This window comes from Orcinus orca, chromosome 11 (genome assembly GCF_937001465.1).
Source record: "Orcinus orca chromosome 11, mOrcOrc1.1, whole genome shotgun sequence".
In the NCBI taxonomy this organism is placed as follows: domain Eukaryota; kingdom Metazoa; phylum Chordata; class Mammalia; order Artiodactyla; family Delphinidae; genus Orcinus; species Orcinus orca.
Window position 1 is genome coordinate 88,255,118 of NC_064569.1, and position 25,679 is coordinate 88,280,796.

General features: G+C 39.7%; 1 protein-coding gene across 2 annotated transcripts; it reads left to right on the forward strand.

Moving 5' to 3' along the window:
* Nucleotides 1–3,542: 3,542 nt before the first annotated feature.
* PWP1 (PWP1 homolog, endonuclein) lies at nt 3,543–25,124 on the forward strand. Of its 2 annotated transcripts, none has more exons than XM_004269408.3 (15): nt 3,543–3,796; nt 5,859–5,917; nt 6,054–6,238; nt 7,798–7,883; nt 7,984–8,080; nt 10,533–10,643; nt 11,430–11,560; nt 12,202–12,263; nt 18,259–18,355; nt 19,006–19,067; nt 20,303–20,414; nt 22,121–22,211; nt 22,304–22,425; nt 23,813–23,918; nt 24,772–25,124. In XM_004269408.3, exons 1-15 carry the CDS (start codon nt 3,725–3,727, stop codon nt 24,879–24,881), a joined length of 1,503 nt encoding a protein of 500 aa, XP_004269456.1. In that variant the 5' UTR covers nt 3,543–3,724; the 3' UTR covers nt 24,882–25,124. The 2 variants fall into 2 exon arrangements, with proteins under 2 accessions (XP_004269456.1, XP_033283442.1); XM_033427551.2 differs by having other exon boundaries at nt 3,586–3,796; nt 6,048–6,238.
* The last annotated feature ends 555 nt before the right edge of the window (nt 25,125–25,679 follow it).

Genomic DNA, 25,679 nt, shown 5'->3' on the forward strand with positions numbered 1-25,679 from the left:
AGACGAATGAGGCAGAGAGAGGCAGGGATAAATGCAAGTGCTTTTCTGCTAGGATTGCAAGTAGTAAGGATACTGCAAGCTGGAAGCTGCTGAAGGCCTGAAATTAGCCAAGGCATTGGAAGACGGAGACAGAAGATGGGAGAGAGGTCAAATCCTGATGACATGGGTTAAGCCCCTGGATCCAGCTGAGCCTGAAGCCATTTATGTCATTGCATTCTTGAGTCACCCGAGCACATAAATTCCATTTCTTGCCCAAGGCAATTAGAATTGGGTTATCTGTCACTTGCATCCGAAAGAGTCCTGACAGGCAAATGAATGAATGAATGAAAGAATGAATGCATCTACCGGAAAACTTGAGGCATAGAGGAAAGGATTCTGTGCTAAAAGTCAGCACGGTATGTTGCCATTTACTGTGTGACACTAGGCAAGTTGCCCGATGTCTCTGGACTTCAGTTTAGAACTCTGATATCATTCATTTATTCAACAAATATTTACAGTATTTATTGTGCCAGGCACCAAGCTAGGTGTTGGCTCTGCTGTACTAACAAAACCCTCATGGTTCCTATTTTCATGAAAATGGAAAAAGAGTTCAGTTCTAGAAAAATAACTTTGTGTCACTGTAAAATCTGTTTGTGGTAGAAGTCTCTAGCACTTGGTAACTGGTAGCTATTATTATTCCTTCCACTCCTTATCAGCTAATATTGCAGGGTTAGCTATAGGAGGGGCAAGAAATAGAGCCTAGTGTAATGGGGGAGGGGGTACCACACACTTCACTCCCTTCCCTGGCTCAGGACCAATCTGAAATCATGTTTAGGAGCCTAATTATACCCAGCACTGAGCTAGAGGGTGTAGTGAGAGCCTTGCATGGGCCTGGGTCCAATCCTCTGGGACCTTTAGCTATAAGAATAGCCAACATGCTACCAAGTACATTTTTTCTGGCCTCTGGCAAAGAGACTTTTCTGAGTTAAATATGCTCATCAGTGTGCCTAAGAATCAGGCTTAGAAATGGAACTACTTAAGCTCAATCTCTTTCTATTCTTGTAATAAGGAACTAATGATGCCAACTGCAGTTGGATTTTCAGTTCTAAAGGGAATTCACAGCTTGGGTTGAAGTGGCAGAATGTCAGATCTAAGCGCAGTAAAAGAGTATAAGTTTAGTAGGCCAACGTAGCCAGAGCCCTGCTGCACCTTCTATTAATTTATTCATCCATGTTAACAAATATTTATCAAGTACCTACTCTGCACCAGGCACCATCATGCGGCAGCAGCTGGCTCTGAAGAAGGCAGCCCCCAGAGAAAACAGATCTAGAGGTAAATACTCAAATATGATCCCACTCCCACGTAGCAGGTGTGCACACCTGACTAGGCTCAGCCACGTGTTAATAAATCAGCCTTTTATATATATCAGCTCATGTGCTCTGTTCTAAATATAGCCCAGGTTCTTGCCTGTTTCAGGTATTATTGCTGCATTTTAAAATGACCTCAAAATAAAACAAAATGACCTCAAAACTTAGTGGTTTGGTATTTAATGCCACTGACTTATACACTTAAAAATGATTAAAATGGTAAATCTAATTATTAGATTATACTATGTACATTTTACCACAATAAAGAATTACGGAAGGATAAAAAAAACTTAATGGTTTGACACAACCATTTAACTATGCTCACAGATTTGGGGGTGTCAAAATTGGGGACAGGGCACAGTGGGGAGGATTCATCTCTGCTCCACGGTGTCTGGGCCTCAGGTGGAAAAACTCAAAGGCTGGGGGTGAGGGATTTAGTGTCTGGGTGCTGGAATCATCTGAAGGCTCTTTCAGTAACGTGTCTGGGTTGACTCAAAAACTAGGACTGTCTACTGGGGCACCCACATGTGGCCTCTCCACGTGGTTTGGCTCCCTCACAATATAGTGGCCTCAGGGTAGTCAAACTTTTTATATGGCAGCTCAGAGCACCAAACATGAGTGTGTCAGGGGAAAAAAAAGGCAAAACCTGCATCCCATTTATGACCTAACCTTGGAATGTCTGTCATATTCTATATTGGTCAAAACAGTCATAAGCCTATCCAAACTCGAGGTTGGGGGGTGGATAGAATTACACTCCATGTTTTGATGGAAGAGCATCAAGATCACATTGTGGAAGAACACGTCTGAAGGAAAGATATTGTTGCAAGCCACTTCTGAAAAATAGAACCTGTCATACCACCTTTCAAAATGGGCTGAAAGCAAAGAAGCTACAGAGGAATCAGTTTAGATGAACAGAGCCCTGGAAGAGCTGAACACAGTCCACCAACCCTAAGGATTAGCAGTTCACACCCGAGAGGATCCCTTCTCAGGCCGCGCAAGTGCCAAGGGCATCCGTCTGAGTGTACAGAGTTGCCGGTGTCTAGTTGTAGTTCTGTCGGTCCCTAACTGTGTGTGCTCTCACAGTAGTAAGGCTTTTCATCACTGAACTTCCTCACCTTTAAAATGGAGGTAATGCGCGATCATGTTTCACCAGCATTGTTACAAGAACCAAGCAAAATATTGTATGTAAGAAAAATGTGTTGCGAAAGTGCCCGCAAATTGACCCCACAGGTGGGCAGCCCACTTTGACAATGCATCTGGGGCAAACCACATGCTGCGGGTTCACCTTTGCCACCACTCTCTCTCCATAGCAGCCAGCCTCCTGTTTTTGCTTGCCTGTCTCAGAGGTAGGAGAGAGAGATGGAAGCTCAGAGAGGGCAAATGACCTGGACAGGGTCACACAGCCAAGAAAAAGATCAAAACCTAGACCTTTATGCAATGCTAAGACTTTCCATTCTAAAGTCTCCAGCCACTGACATTTTCTAGTAGATGACTCTACCTTAGCTGAGAAGCCTGACAGATTATAGCCAGCATGTAGAGTCACACTGCCTGGGTTCATATCCTAGCTACTTACTAGCTGTGTGACCTTGGGAAAGATAATGTTTCCCCATATGTAAAATGGGAGCAAGACCTCCCACACAGGGTTAAGAAGTAACCAAGTTAATATAAGGCACTTAAAACGCTATCAAGCACTTTGTGTTTGCTACTGCTAGCTACAACCACTACTGTATACTTAGTATATAAGTAACATCCAAGAATGTAATGAAATATAAAGGGCGGAAGTATCTCCTTGAAATGATAAATTCATTTCGGGGGAATTCCCTGGTGGTCCTAGGGTTAGGACTCAGCGCTTTCACTGCCAGAGCGGGTTCGATCCCCGGTTGGGGAACTAAGATCCCGCAAACCGCGCGTCTCGGCAGGAAAAGAAAAAAAGATAAATTCATTTTGGAGAAAGCTTTAAAAATAAACCTAAAACCTCTACCATTTGTCAGCTTTTAGGCTATGGAGGCAAAATAAAGGTCGGTGGAAATTTGCCTCTGATCCCTACAGTTCCATTTTCACTTATTTAGTCATTGCTTCCACGAAGCCTGCACACACCGTCACAGGTGTCCTGTAGAGCCCATTCACATCATCCCACACAGCAGATTCCTCGCCCAGCTGCTTCAGCTTCCAGCCCTTTCTCCACCCCTTTCCCGTTTAGGCGCCTTCGATTGACGTCAGAAACGGGCGCCGACGCCACAGGAAGCAGCGCCCCGCGCCTCTGCCCTGCCGAGGCACCTCCTGGAGCCCGTTGGGGAGCGTGTGGACCCCAGCGCGGCGTGGCTTCGAGACCCGTTGGGGCCAAGTCTTTAGCTTGAGGCGTCGCTGCGCCGAGGACGATGAACCGCAGCCGCCAGGTGACGTGCGTGGCCTGGGTCCGCTGCGGCGTGGCCAAAGAGACGCCAGACAAGGTGAGGCCTGGTCGCTCCGAGGTAGGGGTAGCGGCCTCTTTGCAGCACCCTGAGTCAGCCCCACCTGGGGACCTGGACCCGGAACGCGCGGCCCTGGCACGGCTGGTGGGACTGACGGGGTGAGGCCCGCTGTGGCCTGTTTGTCGTGATTAGGGCTGCGGCTCCGAGGGTCTAGGACTCCTGGGCCTGGGATCGGGGGCCCCGCCTCCTCACGGTCCCTTCCCCCAAGCCCAGCCCCACCCCCAGTTCGCAAACACGTGGACCTCACGGGCTGGAAGGGGACGGGGTGTTGCTCGGAAGGGGAGCTCCCCCAGAGCCTTGCTGACGACACCACGGCGTCTCCTACCACCCCAGTGCGTTTCCAGGCATAAGGGGAAGAGGGGGCACATATGTGAAACTCCACTTGCCACTCCTCCGCTCGGCGTTCAGAGGAATAAACTGGATGAAAGTTGTGGTGTAGAAAAGCTGGTATGGAGACCACGGTGTCGTGAGGCTGGGAATTGAATTAGGAATTTCTCGCAGTAGTCCAAGTGAGATGTTGATGTGGCAGTGGGGGTGCGAGGTAAACGCGACACGTCATGAAGGGAAAGCCTACAGGAGTGAGAGGCTGAGTCTGTAGCAGAGGAGAAGATTAGTTAAGTTATTCAACAGATACTTACGAAGCGCTTTCTCTGTACTAGGCATTGTTCGGTGTCCTGGGATAGGCATGAACAAAACAGGAAAAGTCCCTGCCTTTGTGGAGTTGATACGTGCATATATGATACTCTGTCCGTGGGAATAAATGCTATGAAACAAATAGGGACGGGGGAGTGTTTGTTTCAATGTTACTGAGCCAATTTCACCAGGGCACAGACTGTTTTGTTCACCAGTTTCTCCAGTGTTCGGCTCACAGTAGGCATTCAGTGCGGTATATGTAGAATAGGGACAGGAAACCATCTCATATTAAAAATTATTGAAGGAGGTAAGAGTTGTTGTTTAAAAGGAACATACAGCCTTTCAAATACTTGAAGACAGTGATTTCCAAACATGCCTACACATTGGAACCACTTGTGGAGCTTAAAAAATACCAGCTCCCAAGTGTTGTGATTTAATTAGCCTGGAGTAGAGCCTGAAATTGTTAAAAGATTCCCCCATGTGATTCTAATGTGCAGACACATTTGGAACCATTGCTTGAAGAGTTTATAGGAAGAAGAGATTGAATTTATTCTACAAAGTCCCAGAAAGGAAAACTCAAATCAATAAGAGAAATTAGAAAAATAAGTATCTTTTGATTAAACTTAAGAACCTTTAGTTTCTGGAGCTAACAGTAGAATGTCATCACCCAAGAGGATTTCCACATTATTAAAGGTCTTTTAGCACAAACTGCATGATTGTTTGATTCATCATCTATCATCTACCATGGGCAGAAAACACAGTGACAAGGAGCTTACAGTTTAGCAGTGATACGGGCGTTTTTAAAAGGTACTGAAGCGTTGATTAGGTGAGGGAATGCCAGTTTTTAAGTGAAGAGAATGACTTCAGTTTTGAACAGGATGTCCAAGTGGAGAGTCTTATAGGCAATTGGAAAAATGGAACTACAGTATACAGGGGTAGAGAAGGGAAAGTTTGGAGTAATCTGTTCAGAGATGGTGGTTTTAGTCTTGAGAATGAATGAGCTTTGCAAGGAAGTGACAGCGTAATGAGTGAATACTTGGCAGGGATACCAGGGGAAAGAGCAGAGGACCAAGGCAAGGGTGGTTTGTTTAGGAATATCCACAGGAAAAATGGGGAGAAGCGGCCAAGGAGTTGGGGTAAGTGGAAGAAAATGAGATGGGGTTTCATAGAAGCCAGTTTATACAAGTCTGTCTTTTTTGAAAAAGACTGGAGAGGTAGACCGAACATGATTTTTTTTAACAGTTTTAGGTGAGAAGGATCTTAATTTGTAAGGACCTGTGAAAACTCCATTTGACTTTTGATGTCTTTTGAAGCTATGTTTTATGTTAGTTTGTAAACTTCTTTTAAATTCAAAGGCTTAAAATGATTTCCTTAAATATATCATAATGAAATGTTTGGTCTTTTATAGGTAGAGCTTAGTAAAGAAGAAGTGAAACGTCTCATTGCTGAAGCAAAGGAAAAATTACAGTAAGTTTTGGGATGTTGACGCCTGTAGTAAAGTCCAGATGAAATGTAAATCTTAAAAGATGACGACAAGGCGGTCTTGTTATTGAACGGTGCCTTTTGGGTGATCTTTTTACTTTTTATTTTTTCATTGGCCTAGAGAAGAAGGTGGCAGTGATGAAGAGGAGACAGGCGATCCTTCAGAAGATGGCATGCAGAGTGCCCGTACCCAGGCCCGACCTCAGGAGCCCCTGGAGGATGGTGACCCAGAGGATGACAGGACGCTGGATGATGATGAGCTGGCCGAGTACGCCTTAGATAAATATGATGAGGAAGGTGACCCAGGTTAGAATTCACCCACTTCTGCTGGTTTTTAATCACAAACTCAGTGCGTTAGATCATGCTTCTGGTGTTCCACCAAAGCTTTACTCTGAGAATCTGTTGTCCTTTATGTCAGTCAAATAATCGGGCTCAAGGAAGACAGCATGTTTCCTAAACTGATTTAAAAAAATCAGTTCAGCCCTCTAAGATCTAAAAAACAGGGGGCTTCCCTGGTGGCGCAGTGGTTGAGAGTCCACCTGCCGATGCAGGGCACGTGGGTTCGTGCCCCGGTCCGGGAAGATCCCACATACCGCGGAGTGGCTGGGCCCGTGAGCCATGGCCGCTGAGCCTGTGCGTCTGGAGCCTGTGCTCCGTGACGGGAGAGGCCACAGCAGTGAGAGGCCCGCATACCGCAAAAAAAAAAAAAAAAAAGATTTAAAAAACAAAAAAATGTTAGTATGGTATGTTTTATTGCAAGTAGTGGTTATGATAATCTGTAATTCATTTTTCTTTACCTGCAATGAGAGAGGAATTATTACCTCCATTTTACAGAAGAGAAAACAGGCTTACAGAGATGAAATAACTTTGCCAGTATCATGCAGCTGGTGATTAATGGAGCTGAGGTTTGAACATTCTCTGGCTCTAAAGCCTTCATGCTTTTCAGTGTACTTCACTAGATGCAGGGGATAGTTTTTTCCATTGGACTCTGGGTTATGGGCCCCTCTGGGTTGGCTTCCATCCTACTAGGACAGAGGCCATGGGAATACAGAGAAAGAAGAGCTAACCAGCCTGGAGAAAAGCCATTCAGACACTGCTCCCTGATGCTCTCTATACCCTGCAGAGTATTGACTCTGTCTTTCTCATCCAGTAGAAATTCCCCTCTCTGCTGCCTGTCAGATGTTTAAGACATATTAGCCCTGCCTCCTTAAAGTAGCTTCTCTTGAAAATTAAGAGTATCTTCCTTCTTCTGAGTTTCATGTTATTCGGGGTCTACTCTATGTCATCTTTACAGACATGCCATAAAAGAATGCCGTAAGTTTGGTGAAAAGGGCATGTAGTATCCTCTCTTTCAGATTCATTAGGCAAGTTAGCATATCAGTGGTTATGAGACATCTTGCAATAAAGGAACCTATTTAACTTTATGAGACTCATTATTTTTCAATTTTATTTGACCAAGCAACCCTTACTTCATTGTGTTGATACCAGTGTTTTAGGGACTTATTTATTTCCAGGTCTGCGAGGCCACCTCTCTGTAGCACTTTTGAATAATGAGTACAAGGAGCAAACTAGAGGATCTGAGTAGAGTTCTAACATTTTCTAAAAGGGAGTTTCTTGGTTTGATTTGATTCTTTTAATGGAAGATTGTGTATTCCAAGACTATCAGATGTGCATTCCAGGGCCAAATATAAATGGCTTTTAAACTCCTATTTATTATTATCCACTACTTCCTTTCCCAATTTTGGATGATCCAGTGTTAGTTATGAAATAGATGGTTGGATCTAAGTCTAAAGATGGGATGCCTTAGGAAGAATGCTTTTGTCAAAATGACTGTTTTATTCATTTTGTTTTATGAATTCTTACAGATACTGAAACTCTTGGTGAATCTCTTTTGGGTCTTACAGTCTATGGGAGTAATGATCAAGATCCTTATGTTACTCTGAAAGATACGGTAAATATCTATATGGCTTTTCTAATTATGCTCCTTAAGTGTTTGAAAAACCTTCCCAAATATCTGATTCTAGTCAATGACTTTTTCTTTCTCCACTTAGGAGCAGTACGAACGTGAAGATTTCTTGATTAAGCCCAATGACAATCTCATAGTTTGTGGCAGAGCTGAACAGGACCAGTGCAATTTAGAGGTACATGGTAAGTGGGATACATCCCTTACTAAAAAGTTTTCTACTTAAGTGATACTAAAATAACCATCATAGTAACTATTACGGATTTCTAAGCACCAGATCCTTCTGTATTTCATTTAAGTTGGTTACCTAGTTAAATCAGACTTCCTGGTTATTGTGCCTGGGCATGTGTAGTCCAATGTGTTAGTTTGGTACTTGACTTTACTTATGGAAATAGGTCACCTGGAAGGTTCTAACTGGGTTTTTAAAATCTTTTGTTTAAACATTTTTGCCAGTTTTTAACTTTTTCCCCTCAATGGAGAAAACTTGGAAGTAAAACTATTTTAAAATGCAAGAAAAAAATATAATCTCATTAGCGTAGGGTAACTTTTTACCCTGGCCCTTTACTCCAGTTTGCTTTCTGGCTGCTTTTTCTTTATGTGGCAAAGATTACACTCAATATAATTTATCCTGCTTTTTTTCAGAGTTATTTCAAATAGATCCCCTTTTGCAAAACATTTTATTCTTTTCATAAAACTTCAGCATAGAGGCCCACATTTTTCTTCAGAGACCAAAACATTTTGGTCACCTTTATCGGTGCAGAGAATGTTTGCACTAAAGCCGGAGGTGAATACAGTTGAACCTTGAACAACACGGGGTTGAACTGCATAGATCCACTTATATGCAGACTCTTGTTAATAGTAAATACTACAGTACTACACGATGCGAGTTTGGTTGGGATACAGAGGGTGGACTATAAGTTATACAGGGATTTTCTCCTGTGCAGAGGGTCAGCATCCCTAACTTCTGCATTGTTCAAGGTCAGCTGTACTTTGAATCTGAAGTAGGCAATAATTTGAATTTTTCTTTTTTATTGGAATTCTTAAATCAGATATTTCTTAATGTTGATATTTATTCAACAAACATTAATGACTATTTTCTTAAAATAGACTTTTAAGATATCTGGAATATTCTGCCTCCATATTTTCCCTTTTTCTTTTTTTTGCCCCTTCCTGTGTGCACACGTCCTCAGACAGGTCCATTCGTGCCCAGATACTCTCCTTCCCCAACACTCTTCTGTTCATCTGTCTTAAAATTTTGAAGCTTTAAAGAGATTAATAGGCTAATACCTTTTCTTATAGGAAACACAGTTTGAAAATTAAAACCCTTGGGTTTAATGTTTTACTCCATTTTTTAGCTTGAATTTCTTCAAGACTGCCCTCAGGAAGCCTATCAATCAGGCCATTTTTATTCCATGGCCCGTTGTGATCTATTTATAAAGTCAAAAAGGCTTTAAATAGCAAATACGTCAATGTGAAGTTATTCTCCTAATTATCTTTGAACTATTTACATATTTCAAGTGTAAACCATGATGATGGAATTTTTAAAACACCAATTCTAATTTCAAAAAATTGCAACTATTACGGTTTGTCATCGTTGATTTTTATGCATTCTTATTTGAGAATTTACTGTAGTCATTCCTTTGAATCTTGTGAGCCTTAGACAGGAGCTGAGAAGTTGAAGTAAAGCAGTTGTATTCCTACGTTGTTCTAGGTTAGGTCATTAATGATATATTTTACTTGGATTTGGTGTGAATCTCCAGATTACCTAGTGTATCTCTGTTCAAGAATAATTTCAAAATTGCACTCTAAATCAAATCTGAATAATAATCTGACATGGTTAAAAGAAGAGTATTTTAAGGCATCATCATCATTTTTATTTAAAATGTAAGCTGAGTACATTGACCATAGTTGAGGTTCTTGCAGGGCCACAACCTAATCATTTTGAACACATTCTTATCATAACGTGATGTGATAGAGCATTACATGGAATCTGCTGATCCCAAGATCTGTCCCAGATGCAGTGGTCTGAAGAATTTTTTAAAAATCCTTAGCTTATCTTAACATTGCTTCTTTCTAGTAAAAAACATATTGGGGGAAATTTCTGACTACTTGGGCTCTATTTTTATCAGTGTTTCATTATATAATTTTTAAAAGGCTTCTTATTGATTTTAACAATAAATATTAAAGAAGCAATTTTTGACAGGCATTTAGACTTCTAAATATGAGTTATTTCTCTCCAGTGCTGATTTGTTCTTCTTTACTTATGACCAGATAGACCTTTAAAAGATAAAATAATAATGAAGTACTTCTTACGGAGACCTCGTTTGTTTTCTGTAATTGGTGAACCAGAAGGTAGGACCATTTTAGCCGGGGAGCATGCAGATGGAGTATTCAGGCAGATGTCAATTCTCTCTCAGTGTTCCTGTTCCCCTTTGGGGCACACCAGGTGCTAGGAATATATTTGACATGAAAAATTTTTGCCTAGCAATAAATACTTTGGAATGTTTTTAATGTCATAAAATATGTCTCACTTTAAGCAAGTGTCTCCCATAGGTTTAAAAGGGAGAATCTTTTCTTTTGAGTGGGATATGATTTCTTATTCTGATGTAATAAAGTCTCTTTTCCCAATCTTCTCAGTTTATAATCAAGAAGAAGATTCTTTTTATGTCCACCATGATATCCTGTTGTCTGCATACCCTTTGAGCGTGGAATGGCTGAATTTTGATCCTAGCCCAGATGATTCAACTGGTAATTAGAAAAGTTGAGATTGCTCAATGGTTCTACTCGTATGTGTTTTTCCTAGCCACATAAGTTACCTATTTTGTATGAATGTTTTCATAATTATTGATGTTTTATGAAGTTAATGTTATTTTATGAAGTTATATAGTTCTCCAAGCACAATCACTTAATTGTTTTGGGTCTGTGTGTCTCCAGACTTTGGGCAGGCTAAGGAGGTTGCTGCTCCACTATAGGCAGAAGGACAGGGCCTGGAAGCTTTGGGTCTGCAGAACTGTGTGAAGGTCTCCTAAAATCCCAAACCTATAAACTGGCATGGTGTGTCTGATGTTACCAGCTAGAGTTTAGTGCATGACCCTTTTCAGAAAACATCAAGGTAAACCAAAATGAAGAAAGAATTGGGCTCTCGTGTTAGTCCCTTTGGCCATAGCTGCACAGTACTAGTTGCCCCTGCATACTTCTTAACAAGGATAAAAACTGTTAATACTCATACCTTACATCTTGTTTGCAAAGCTTGTTCACATTCATGATATTGAAATTGTTATTCAAATTGTGGTCTGAGGACGGCAGCACAGCATTGCCATCACCTAGGAGCCAGTTAGAAATGCAGTTTTGGGGCCCCACCCAAGACCCGAAACTGAATCTGCATTTTAACAACATTCAGGTGGTGTACACACATACGAAAGTTTGAGAGAAACTACTCTAACTACTCTAAGCCATGACTCAGTTAATCTGAAGTGTAATGTATTTCATTAGGAGTTGTATTTTAAATCATAAGTATATCATCTCCTCCTGTAGGAAATTACATTGCTGTGGGAAACATGACCCCCGTTATTGAAGTGTGGGACCTTGATATAGTGGACTCTTTGGAGCCAGTCTTTACACTTGGAAGTAAGCTATCAAAAAAGAAGAAAAAGAAAGGAAAGAAGGTAAACAAGCTAATAGATATTTAAACTCTGATGACAAACAGAGAGAGGTTTGTGGGGCTGGGGACGGGGGATGGGAACATGCACTTTTTCAGTTAGACACTTTTGGTGAAATAGGACAGGTAATTATGAAGTTACTCTAGTTTCTAGTTTTGAAAAGCCCATCCAAAGAAAAATTGACTTCTGATTATATAAAACCTCCACTGGCACGTTATCCATCCTTACACAAAACAAATTACTCTTAAGGTTATGATCTTCCTTCATAGAGAGTAGCTGTTCACACTAAAATGCTATTTTTGAACTTTTAAAATATTTCTATTTAGCCTTGAGTACGTTGAATTCTAAATATCCATGTATTCCTGTAGCTTTGAAAACTGTCAGGTTTTTGGTGGGGGAGAGATGGGTGGGGTGAGGATTGACTTGTAGAATTATAGCACCTAGGTTAAGAACTACTATAGTTTCTTCCCTGTAAAGAACATTTATCACGTCACTCAAGTAAGAGGAGGAAAAGGTGTTTCTTTCCCTAGATATTTGGGCAAGTTTACTTAAAATCAAAATAAGGTTTAAAGAATCTTTCAAATTAATATACCAATTTTATTTGGGGGTGTACTTTAATACCAAAAGTAATTAAACAATTATTACAGAATTCCTCAGCAGATGGGCATACCGATGCTGTCCTTGACCTTTCTTGGAACAAGCTGATCAGGTAAAAAATACCATTTGCAGGACTGTTAAAGACGGTAACCAGTGATTCTACCTCCTGTCTACACTTATCTCTCTACATTATGAGTTTCACATCTTTGTGTCCATGTTTTATTTTCTTTTCCTGCAGTACAAGCTGCTGGAAGGCAGGAGCTCTGCTGTCTGTATCCTTGCACCCCCCAGCATCACCTGCCAGCTCTTCACTTAGTAGATGCTCATTACATATTTGGGGACCAAGTGCCCTCCTCTCCAACACCACTGGGAAAAAGCAGTATGTACTGCAGTGCCAGTGGTGCAGTAGAATTGTTTCTTCAGGGAAGACATTTTTCTCACTTCATTTAGTTTTCACATCTCATCCACATGTTCTTTATATATATATATATATTTTTTTAAACTGGTAAAATATATGTAACATTACCATTTTAACCACGTTTAGGTATACAGTTCATTGGACATTTTTGCACATTGTTGTGCAAAACGATCCACCATTCAACTCCAGAACCTTTTCATCTTCCAGAACTGAAACTATATGCCCATTAAACAGTAACTCCCCATTTCCTGCTCCCCCCAGGCCCTAGTAACTACCGTTCTACTTTCTGTCTCTATGAGTTGACTCCTCCAGGTACCTCTTTTTTTTTTTTAACATCTTTATTGGAGTATAATTGCTTTACAGTGGTGTGTTAGTTTCTGCTTTATAACAAAGTGAATCAGCTATACATGTACATACATCCCCATATCTCCTCCCTCTTGCGTCTCCCTGTTATAAGTGGAATCATACAGTATTTGTCCTCTTGTGACTGGCTTACTTCACTTAGCAAAAGTTGTAGCATGTGGCAGTATTTCCTTTTTAAGGCTGAATAATATTCCATTTTACGTATATGCCATATTTTGTTTATCCATCTGTTGATGGACACCTGGGTTGCTTCCACCTCTTGGCTTTTGTGAATAATGCTGCTGTTATTGACACAGATATAAATAATGTGGGTTTATGTGTATCTGTTAGAGTCCCTGCTTTCAGTTCTTTTGAATATATAGCCAAAAATGGAATTGCTGGATCTAATGGTAGTTCTATGTTTACCTTTCTGAGGAACCACATACTGTTTTCTACAGCAATTGCACCATTTACCTCCCCTCCAGCAGTGCACAAGGGTTCCAGTTTTTCCACATCCTCTCCATCACTTGATACCTTCTGTTTTTGTTATTGTTGTTTTCATAATAGCCATCCAAACAGGTGTGATGCAGTATCTCATTGCAGTTTTTTATATAAATTTATTTTATTTATTTATTTTTATTTATTTATTAGTTTTGGCTGTGTTGGGTCTTCGTTGCTGTGCGTGGGCTTTCTCTAGTTGCCACGAGCAGGGGCTACTCTTCGTTGTGGTGCGCAGGCTTCTCACTGCGGTGGCTTCTCTTGTTGCAGAGCATGGGCCCTAGAGTGTGCGAGCTTCAGTAGATGTGGCGCGTGGGCTCTAGAGTGCAGGCTCAGGAGTTGTGGCGCACAGGCTTAGTTGCTCTGCGGCATGTGGGATCTTCCCGGACTAGGGCTTGAATCCGTGTCCCCTGCATTGGCAGGCGGATTCTTAACCACTGCGCCACCAGGGAAGCCCTCATTGCAGTTTTGATTTGCATTTCCTTAATGATTAGTGCTGTTGATCATCTTTTCAAGTACTTATTGGCCATTTTTATATATTCTTTGGAGAAATGTCTATCTAAGTCTTGTTGTCCATTTTTCAATTGGTTGTTTGGTTTTTTGTTGTTGAGTTGTGTGAGTTCTTTATATATTCTGAATGTTAGTCTCGTATGAGATTTATGATTTGCCAATATTTTCCCCCATTCGATTGGTTGCCTTTAGCTCTATTGAAGTGTCCTTTGATGCACAGAAGTTTTTCATTTTGATGTAGTACAGTTCATTTTTACTTTTGTTGCCTGTGGTTTTAGTATTATAGCCAAGAAATCATTGCCAAATCCATTGTCATGAAGATTTTCCCCTAAAAGTTTTATAGTTTTAGCTCTTAAGTTTAAGTCTTTGATCCATTTTGAGTTAATTTTTCTATACTGTGTAAGGTAAGGGTTCACCTTAATTCTTTTGCATGTCATCCACATATTTTTCATACTTATCCTTAAACAACAATTACTGCAAAGGGGCCATTTTCCTAATAGTGTAGTTGGTTTGAGGGGCTGCTAAGGCAAGGGAGGTAAGCATTAGGTTGAGTACAGCTTACTTAAGGGGGGTAAGAACAAACTGGATTACCCAGGGCACTTTTTTTTTAAAGCATTTCTATTACACTGGACACTTTATAATTATGAGCATTCTAAGGAAGATCCCAGAGTACTGGCTTAACTGAAGGATATCCTATCTTGTTTGTGTTCAGACCTCTTCAGAGTTACGACTATTTGGGGAAATGGACCTGAGAAAGTTGTTTAGGTTAGTATTTCCCAAACATAGCTGCAAATCAGAAACTTCTGGGTAACCCTTTAAGGTACAAGTTCCCAGTCTCTAATCCCCCAAGATTGAGTCAGTTGTTCTGGAGCAGGGGCCCAAGAATCTGTTGGTGTTTTTGTTTTTATTTTCAAAGCTTCCCCAGATGAACCTCTTGCTGCCGGGCTACAGGCAGTTGTTTGGGTTTTGCTTGAATTGGCCCTGATCCTGAGATTAGGGGAGATAAATCCTGAGATGGGGAGATAAATAAGAGATCTAGTAATGAGTGTACCATGCTTTTAGAAACCCAATTTTATATATAAATTCTTATATAGCAACTGTTACTTTGAGCAACTGAAAGTTCTTTCTAATGGAACAACCTCTCGTCAGTATTCCAACTGACTCATCAATTCCTTTCCCCAGCCACAATTCCCTAGTTCTATTTAGACCCTTATCAGCACCTGTACTCCCTTCCATCCCCATCTGTACTCGCATCTCTTTGACTTCAGTGCCACAGATTTCTTTGCTCCTTCACTCTCCTTTCTCTATCTTATTTTAGATCTTCGTTCTCCTTTCCCCTTTCTTTACTGAAAAGGTGCAGTATGCTTTAAAATATGTCCCATACTCCGGTGCACAGAGTTTAGGATTATAGTGAGGAATAACATGTTGACCTTGTTACTGGTGGGGCCCTTGGTTTCTAGTAAAATCCTCCCAGGAAAAAAAAAATGCATGTTCTCTGCTAATTCATACTCTTGTTGGAGTGCTCTTCTTGCGGCTGTAGTGTTCAGAAGTTTTGTTTTTGTTTTTTTCGCCTCATACAATAAGAACTTTAATGTGGGAGGAATCTCAGATATTTTTGGAATGACTGGGATGAAAAATGTACTGTGGAATTTTAACTTTTTGCTGTTGGGAGACATAGAATATAAATAAACTAGTTACTGGGACTTTAAATTAATATTTAATTTATAAAATGCTAAGGACTTAAAACATTGTGACCTGTATGTGGGACTTAATGGTAGAAAAAAGCTAGCATGACCTGAATATACATGATCCTCCTAAGAGACCTTGCATATATCACTGAAATGTGAGTTACAAAACTGAAAGTAGTTTGTATAATGGAAGTAATTTATTGAGGAAATAATATCTGAAAATGAGTCCATCAGCATTTTATTTCAACAGTATATTGGTTTTCTGAACAAAAACATTACTGTCACTAATGGCCTGATTTTGTGTTGAGCCATGTTAAAGTTCGATGCTGAAGAATGAGCTTTCAATTTCAGGAGTATCTGTATTTTTAGGAGGCAGCTAACATTCATCAAGGGCCTGCTATGTCCCAGTTACTCAGCCAGGTTCTTGCATAGCAGCTCTTTGAGGTTGGTTGTTTCATTCTCGTTGGCAGGCAAGTGGCAGCACCAAGACTCCATTTCAGGTTTTCTGGGCCCTAAAGCCTGTGTTCCGCTGTAGAACTACATTATTAGCGCTTGCTCCCTAAGAGGTAGACATACTGGGTTTTTTCTGTTAATAGCATTTAATGCTCTTTTTTAAGGAAGAAAAAAAAAAAACAGTTGAGATGTAATTCATAATATATGACCTAAGGGCTCTCCTGGTGGCGCAGTGGTTGAGAGTCCGCCTGCCGATGCAGGGAACACGGGTTCGTGCCCCGGTCTGGGAAGATCCCACATGCCGCGGAGCAGCTGGGCCCTGTGAGCCATGGCCGCTGAGCCTGCGCGTCCAGAGCCTGAGCTCCGCAACCGGAGAGGCCACAACAGTGAGAGGCCCGCGTACCGCAAAAAACAAACAAACAAACATAATATATGACCTAGCAAGTACACGTCATAAAATCCACTCTTTTAAAGTATATAATTCAGTAGTTTTCAGTATATTCACAAAGTTATGCAGCCATCACCACTGTCTAATTCCATAACATTTTCATCAGTCCAAAACCATGCCATACCCATTAGCAGTCACTCCTCGTTCTCCTGTCCCTCCAGCCCCTGGTAGCTACTCATATGCTTTCTGTCTCTGTGGATTTGCCTATTCTGGACATTTCCTAGAAATGGAATCATATAATACGTGGCCATATGTATCTGGCTTCTGTCACTTAGCATAATGTTTTCAAGGTCCATCCATGTTGCAGCGTCTATCAGTACCTCATTTTCTATTGCTGAATAATATTCTTTTGTATGGATATACCACATTTTGTGTATCCATTCACCAGTTAATGGACATTTAGTTTGTTTTTGCCTATTACGAATAATGCTGCTGTGAACATTCATGAACAAGTTTTTGCATGGACATATGTTTTCATTTTCTTGGATACATACCTAAGAGTTTAATTGCTAGGTCATGTGGTAGTGTCTCTACCATTTACATTCCCACCAGCAATGTAGGGGGGTTCCAGTTTCTCTTCATCTTGCTAGCGCTTGTCTCTCTTTTTCATTATAGAGATCCTGTATGAAGTGGTCTCCCATTTTTTTGATTTTCATTTCCCTAATGACTAATGGTGTTGAGCATCTTTTCACGTGCTCATTGGTCATTTGTATATCTTCTTTGGAGAAATGTCTGTTCAGATCCTTTGCCCATCTTCTGATTGGGTTTGTCTGTTTATTTTTTGGTTGAGAGTTCTTTATGTATTCTAGATACAAGCACTTTATCACATATATGATTTACAAATATTTTCTCCAGTGGGTTGTTTTTTCACTTTCTTGGTAGTCTTATTTGCATCACAGAAGTTTTTCATGCTGATGATATCCAGTTTCTTTCTTTTGTTTTTGCTTTTGGTGTCATATCTAAGACTATTGCCTAACCCATTGTCATGAAGATTTATACCTGGGATATTTTGGGTTTTTTTTTTTTTTTTTGAGTGCTTTAGAGTTTTAGCTGTTATGTTTAGTAGACCTGTGATCTATTTTGAATCCCTTTTTGTGTATAGTGTGAGGTGGGGCTCTGTCTTCATTTTTTTTGCTGTAGAATATCCAGTTGACCCTGAGTCATTTGTTGAAGATACTGTTTTTTTCCCCATTGAACTAAGCATAAATACTCTTGGCACCCTTGTCAAAAACCAGTGAACATAAGAACATAAACTTGAGGGTTTAATTCTGGACTTTTCTATTCTGTATGTCTGTCCTATGCCAGTACCACATTGTTACGATTACTGTTGTTTTTCAGTCAGTTTTGAAATCAGGAACTGTGAACTTTTCAACTTGCTCTCCTTTTTTCAAGATTATTTTGACTAGTCTGGGTCCCTTGGATTTCCATATCAATTTTTAAAACCAGCATTCAGTTTTCTGCAAAAGGGTCAGCTGGGATTGTGGTTGAATCTATAAATCAGTCTGTAGTTGGCAATATTTCTGTCTTAATGTTAAGCCTTCCAGTCCGTGAGCATGAAATGACCTTCCATTAATTTAGATACTCTTTAATTTCCTTCAACAATCTTTGTTTTCAGTATATTAAAAATCTTACTTTTGTTAAATTTATTCCTAAGTATTTTATTCTTTTTGATGGTATTGTAAATGGAATTCTTACATGTAATCCTCTTGATTTTTAAAAGATTACCTGATATGTTTCCTCCCTTTCTCAGAAATGTGCTGGCCAGTGCATCAGCTGATAACACTGTTATTCTGTGGGATATGTCCTTGGGGAAACCAGCAGCCAGCCTTGCCGTACATACAGACAAGGTATGGTGATTCTAAAAAATCTGAGACCTATATTGGCTACAAATAATCCCAAACATTTATATATGGCTTTTTGTGAATTACAAAGTGCTTTGACATGCTATCTCACTGGATCCTTCACAGAGCCCTTTGTGATAGTTATAATTACCCACCTGAGAGATACAAAAATGGGTGCAGAAAGGTGAAGTGACTAGGAACATTAGTACTTTGCAGCATTTTTACAGAGGCTCCTAAAAAGGGATGAAGGGGTATCAGTCACCAAATGGGGTTAAAGAATTTAACAGATGTTACTACAGAACCCAGGGATCTAATGTGCTAATGTACATTGTGAAACTTCCGGAACGTGTGGAGTTGCCCAGTAAGTTTGACAGCTCCCATTTTTTCTTCTGATTATAGTTTAGCATGAGGGACATAGGTATACTGCCAAGCACAATTTGGGTAGTGCTGCATTGTGTCTCTTAAGTGTCAGCCTTTATTCAGAAGTATGTTTTGTCCTTTTGATTATGCAGTACATTTACATTTCTTTAAATAGTACTACATTTCAAAGGGAAAAACCTGTAGAAACACTGCCAGATTGAGTCTCACCAAGTATAAGGCAGTTTTACCAAACCAAAACAAACATTGATCTATTCATTTATGTTTCTTCTTTTTAGGTCCAGACTCTCCAGTTTCATCCATTTGAAGCACAGACTCTGATTTCTGGATCATATGATAAGTAAGAAAGCATTTCAGGAATTATTGCTGTCGTTTTTATCCTCTTGAACTAATTCAGAAAGTGTCACTTGATGCTCAGGTAGAATTTATTACTGAGGCTTCTGTGTGTTTAAATTTGTAGGACTACTTATTTGTGCTTTCAACTTGATCCTTTCAATCTGCAAGGGAATATGGTTCTGTTATAATGTAGTTCCTAACTAGCAACTACTTTGATTTTTTTAGCGGGTGTATGAGTTAGACATTGCCGTGAAATAAGCCATCCCAAAATTCAGTGACTTAAAGCAGTGAACATTTATTTCTTATCACCTGCAGGGTTGAGCTAATCGAGGCTAGATTCAACTGGTAGCTCTGCTAATCTTGGCTTGTTCAGGCTGGGCCCGGAGACCTGGCTCTCCTTCCTCGTGTTTCACATCTTCCTGGGACCAGTGGGCTGGCCCACATGTGTTGCCATAGCAAGGTCAGGAGTACAAGCAGAGACACCAAGGCCTCTTAAGACCTGGGCTCAGACCTAATACACGTCTGTCTTACTCTTGGCCAAAATAGACATCACATGGAGTGGGAAATGAACTCTGCCTTTAGGGGAGGAACTGTCAGATCACTGACAGAAGGCATGGATGTAGGGAGAGGTGAAGAATTGGGACCACTATGGTCAACCACAGGGGGGTTTCCAGTCATATGTGTGCTTTTTACAGATTGGGTCTGAAGGTAGGAGAGGTAGCTAGTAGGAACAGAAACCAACTTGCAGTCTTTATTTTGATTCCTTACCCTTTTGAAGAGTCCTATATTTACATTTTTTAGTTGGGATTCATGCAAAAATTGCAAAAGTCTATTTATCAGTTCCCCCAACACAGTAGCCTGCTTGTAAAGAGTAAATGTGGCTGAGATGTGAGTTACCTGGCTCTGAGCACTGCTGGGGAAGGGGAAATTAGAAATTGTCCCATTCTTTTGGAAATAGAGAGGATTCATCTTGGAAGTAGAGGATTCAGTCTGGGGGAGGTCAAGGCCACTGTGACATCCAGAGCTACCAGTGTCTTCAAGTGACAGGACCAGAGTCCACCAATTAGTAAAAATCAACTCTTCTACTTTTAGATGAGTTGATTTTTCTACTTAAAATAGGCTTTAAATAATTGGATCTTGATTTCATGGTGTTGTTTTATTACCATTTCATTAAAAATAAATTAAAACATACAGGAAAATTGAACCCTTAAAACCCTAACTTTGCCTGAACACATCCAGGTCGGTGGCTTTGTATGACTGCCGAAGTCCAGAGGAAAGCCATCGAATGTGGCGATTCAGTGGGCAGATCGAGAGAGTGACTTGGAATCACTTTTCACCTTGTCATTTTTTGGTAAGAGTGTGCATATCACTGTTCGTTTATCAGGTTATTAATGACTTTTTTTCTTTACTTCCATTGTAGAGAGAATCTCTGAAAAGCTTTTTCTGTATTAACAGTGTGAAGTATTTGGGTTTGGGTTTTCTTTAAAAACAAAAATATATTTTTAATAAGAGAACAGTGGATTTGCCACAAAAAGACAGTAAACATGTAAATGATTTTGCTAATTTCCAATCATTCCAAAGTGTCACATTTTATTAGTTGTAATTAGTTGATCATTTTAAAATTACTTTGAAATACTAAGCATGACTAATATTCTTTTTATGTTTTTTAATGGTTAAAGCAGTCCAAAAAAAATTCCTTTATTTATATATTAGTACTTAAATGGAGCTCCAGTGATGCAAATGCTAGCCTATTTAACTAATATAGCACTTAATATACCACCATCTCCCAGATAGAAAGTTTACAATCATTTTGTAAATACCCTTAATATCTGTAGGATAACAGTTTTCCATGTAGGATCCAAAGATGCCACTGACATTTCAATCCATGGAAAAATAAAATCCCAGCTTTTATCCAGAAGGGAAGATTAATTAGAGAAATTGTGATACATCCATATATTGCCCAATTGTCCTAAAGCAAATACGTAGTGCTTTGTAAATGAGGAAAGGAATTCTTTAAAAAACAGCTTTCTTAAAATACGTGAACAATTTTAATAAGTTTCCTGCACTTGTGGGAACATTTAATCTCCTCTGTGTGGAGTTGCATGCAGTTCCCAGCTGAGCTCCCTTAAGCCAGATTTCATCTTACAGTTACCAGGAGTGAAGTCCCCGTTATATTTGAATGTTGTACTGTACTTTGGCTCTCACAGGCAGGCACACATATTTCCTGAGGTTATTTGCTAACAAATGGTTATCAGTACTAAATTCACAAATATTTAGGGAAATGGAAAGTAATCAAATGGCTTACCTCTTTCCCTCCAGTCTCAAAGGATGGGATCTCCCTCTTCTGTTTTTATGCCCATCTGCAGCTCCACCTTCAAGACTGCATCAGTTGTCCTTTTTTCCCCTCCCTTTTTCCTGTCCTGGCTATTGCCCTTGGCCTGTATATAGGCTCAAGTTTCTGTCTCCTGTCCTTGACTAGGTCTCTTAATTCCTTCAAAATTTTCTCTTCCTTTCTTCAAAGTGGAACTGTAATCTGCCTTTCAGTCCTTATCTGATTAAATCTCTGCCAAAATATTGACAGCATTGTCACTTTCTTCAGAACCCCTCTTTCCTTGGCTTCTTCAGCACTGTTATTCCCTCCTCCCTCTTTGATTCTTACTTCTGTGAGCTCCTCCTCAGCCTCTACCGTAAGTGGCTGTGCTCTCCAGGTCTCTGTCCTCAACACAGTGCTCTTAATTATACACTTCCGGGGTGTATCCCCTCTGTTCTCAATGGATGTACCTTCTGCCTCTGTGCTTCCATATCTCTGCAGTCTGTGTCACTACCACAGCTTCATACTCATATCCAACTGCCTAATAGACATGTCAGCTAAACTAGTCCTTGTAAGAACCAACTCGACTTATCCACAAGTAAATTCTTTATGTCCATGTTAATTTGTAATAAGCTCTTCAGGTAAGTCAGGTACATAGCTGATTTTCACAATGATTTATACTGTTTACCCATTGCTAAATTTTATTGTCATGTAATATTACCTTGCCCATCTTTTACTCTTTCCAGGCCAGTACAGATGACGGCTTTGTATATAATTTGGATGCACGTTCAGATAAGCCAATTTTTACACTTAATGCACACAATGATGAAATTTCTGGTGAGCAAGAATACTGTTTCTTTCGTCTCTATTAACCTATGATGAAGTAAATTTATTTCAAAGTGAGAGTCTCTGAACTTATCTTCCTCTAGGTCTTGATCTAAGTAGTCAAATCAAGGGCTGTCTTGTGACTGCATCAGCGGACAAGTATGTGAAGATCTGGGACATATTAGGAGATAGACCAAGCCTAGTTCACTCTAGGGACATGAAAATGGTAAGAATATCCCTGGGCATCTTGGTTTTTTTGTTTCTGATCTGTCGTTTGTCTTTCTCTAGGAATCATTGCACTAAAGAATATGGATTTGTTGGGAGGTTAATTTGGGGCTTAGTCAAATTTGTGGAAGTTTTATAACTTAGGACAGTTTGGGGAGAAATCAATGACTAGCTGGTTCCTTTTCCAACTCACATGATTACAGTTGCTGGAAAAAACAAGGATGATGAGGGGGTGGTTTCAAGAACACAAGTGGAATGGCCACATTTTTTTTTTTTAACTTTTTATTTTATATTGGAGTACAGTTGATTAACAATGTTAGTTTCGGGTATACAGTAAAGTGATTCAGTTATACATACACATGTATCCGTTCTTTTTCAAATTCTTTTCCCATTTAGGTTGTTACATAATACTGAGCAGAGTTCCCTGTGCTATACAGTAGGTTCTTGTTGGTTATCCATATTAAATATAGCACTGTGTACATGTCAACCCAAATTCCCTAACTATCCCTCTCCCCCTTTCCCCCCAGGTAACCATAAGTTCCACAATTTTTTAACCTTAAAATCAGGACCATCCCAGGAACTCTTGAACCTTTATAGGGCACCATAGTGGTTGAGGTCAGTTTATCACCTACTTCTTTGTATAACTAGTTCTTACTACACTGATTACTACATAGTAGCAAGAGTTTTAGAAGTAACTGGAATTCAATAATTCATTCATCAAATATTTATTGAGCATATACTGTATGCCAGGCACTAAATTATAAAATTTAAATTGCAGACATAGAACACTGCACACAGCTGTTTAAAATTGTATATATGTATGTATATATAAAAATATAAATATTTGTGGAAAGGCAGGTTACAGAGCAGTTTTTATAGCATCATTCCATGCATATATTTAAATACTTAAGTCTTTGAATGCTTATATTTAAATCTAGAAGACCCTGTCCCAAAACATGAACAGCTGGTTATCTCAGAGTGATTTTTTATACTTTTTTGTATTTTCTATGATGCAAATGTTGTAATAGAGTTAAAAATTTTAAATGATTGAATAATGACATCTGGTATCAGCATCATTATGGGAATATTTAGCAGATTAGATTAATTAGGAGGTCCCTATTAGAATGACAATGGAGATGAGAGACCTGAGTGGTCAGAGCATACTGTCCTCCCGGAATGTCCATCATGCTGAACTTGTCCAGCTTTGTATTGTAGAGATAGCCCTTCCAACTTGACTGTGAACTACCTTTGCAAGAGCCTTGAAAGAGATTCTGGTGAGTTGGTTTTGAGTAACCATTCCAATCGTAGGTTCTTGTAGACAGGAGTAGGGATCAAGATTAGAGCTTTCTGGAAAGACTGAAATCACTGACTTTGTATTCTCTTCTCAGGGAGTTCTCTTCTGTTCTTCCTGTTGCCCTGATTTACCATTTATTTATGCTTTTGGAGGTCAGAAAGAAGGGCTTCGGGTCTGGGATATAAGCACAATCTCTTCAGGTAAGAATCTTAATTTCCTGCTTTTTCTGGATGAGTTCTATAAGAGCTAAAGTAGTAGAATCTGTGGCTTGAATACATTAAGGAGCTAACAAAGATGGATCCAGTGTTCATCCTCTAGTACAGTCTGCTTAGGAAATAGATAAGATAAAATTGTAATTTGGAAATGTTCATGTTCACAAATAAATTTGTCTTCACACTTTAAATGTAGATAATTTTTAAATATCTTTATGACAAAATTTGAATTTTAAAAACGAAAGATTTTATTGGAAAGCTGGAAGGATATATAGTGTGGTCTCAAAGAATGGCCCTCCTCTTCCCAGTTCCCAGTGTGAATAAGTCTGCCTTTTTTCAACTACTTCCTAGAAAATCCAGCTTTCCTGAAGGGGCCACTCTGTTCCCTTCTATTACTTACTGATTCTTCCCTCCACTGGGGTCCTAAATCCACAAAGTTCTATTCTGATCATGATACAGAGAAAGATGAAGGTAGGAAACAATCAGAAGTACAGTAAGGGAAGGATAGAGTCACTGTTATAAGGGCTTGGACATCTGTTATCAAGGTGGATTTGATAAATCCAGGACAAGGCAAAGAAAGTATTAAAAAAAAGGAGGACCAAGTTAAAACATAGTTAAAACTTCAGAACATTATCTTGGACTTTTGAGCTGGTTACTTACCCATTTATAAAGTGCTAAATATATATTTTTCAAAACAAAATCTCCACCACAGGGTAGATAGTCTGCACCACAGGGTAGATAGAGAACCTCATTGCTCATGTCTACATTTTAGTCTCTTTTTATATTATAGGGTCTTAGTTTTCTGATCTGGTAGCTTCTTAACCATTTATTTATGTTTTAGTAAATGAAGCATTTGGAAGACGAGAGAGACTTGTTCTCAGCAATACAAGAAATTCATCTGTTAGTGGCCCTTTTGGGAGCAGGAGCTCAGCAACACCAATGGAGTCTTAATGAAGAGCATACAGTTTCCTGTTTTATTTACCCTAACTCAGTTTTTTAAAGCTGGCCTAAAGATGTTCCCTGCTGCAGCCATCAAAATGACTGAAACAAAATTGCCTGACATTCCTCTCTGCAGCTGTGGTGGCAGCACAAACAAACAGGGCTGGTCTTTGTACTAACCTTTCAAGCATGTGGTATATAGGGCTCCACTTGCATTTCTTGAAAGGGATAATAAAAAAGGTTTTTTAAAAATAATTCCTTAAGTATGCCATCTGTCACAGGTAGTCTAGGTTTGTAAAATAAGTAGTACTTCATAGAATTTTAAAAGAGGAAAATCCTGTAATCTTAAAAGATGGGTAAACCCAGGCCTGGAAAAGTGGTAATTAGGCCAAGATTGCACAGTAGACTATGAGCACAGGCAGGTCCCTCTGGGACTACACTTTCCTGACCAGCTGTTCTCCAATTAGTGCTCATGACTTAGAAATGTTCTTAGTGCTACTCTCTTAAAAGTGGCATATGCCTTTTTTTGTCCATAGCATAGTATTCAGTGTTACCAAACAAAAGAGGCATTACATAATGATAGTCCAACAAGAGGATATAACATTTGTAAATAAATATTTAGGTACCCTTATGTTGGGTGAATAAATAAAGCAAATGGTAAAAGAGCTAAAAGGAGAAGTAGCAATACAATTACTCGTAGGAGACTTTAGTACCCTACTTTCACCAATGGGTAGCTCATTCAGACAGAAAATAAGGAAACATCAGCCTTAAATGACACACTAGACCAGATGGACTCAGACATATATAGAA

Excerpts from the sequence above, each read along its gene's own strand:
- PWP1 (XM_033427551.2), top strand. The coding sequence starts at position 3,725 with ATGAACCGCAGCCGCCAGGTGACGTGCGTGGCCTGGGTCCGCTGCGGC. Across the intron at positions 5,918-6,047 it reads GAAGCAAAGGAAAAATTACA|GCCTAGAGAAGAAGGTGGCA; the intron begins GTAAGTTTTGGG and ends ATTTTTTCATTG. Across the intron at positions 22,426-23,812 it reads ACTCTAGGGACATGAAAATG|GGAGTTCTCTTCTGTTCTTC; the intron begins GTAAGAATATCC and ends TTCTCTTCTCAG.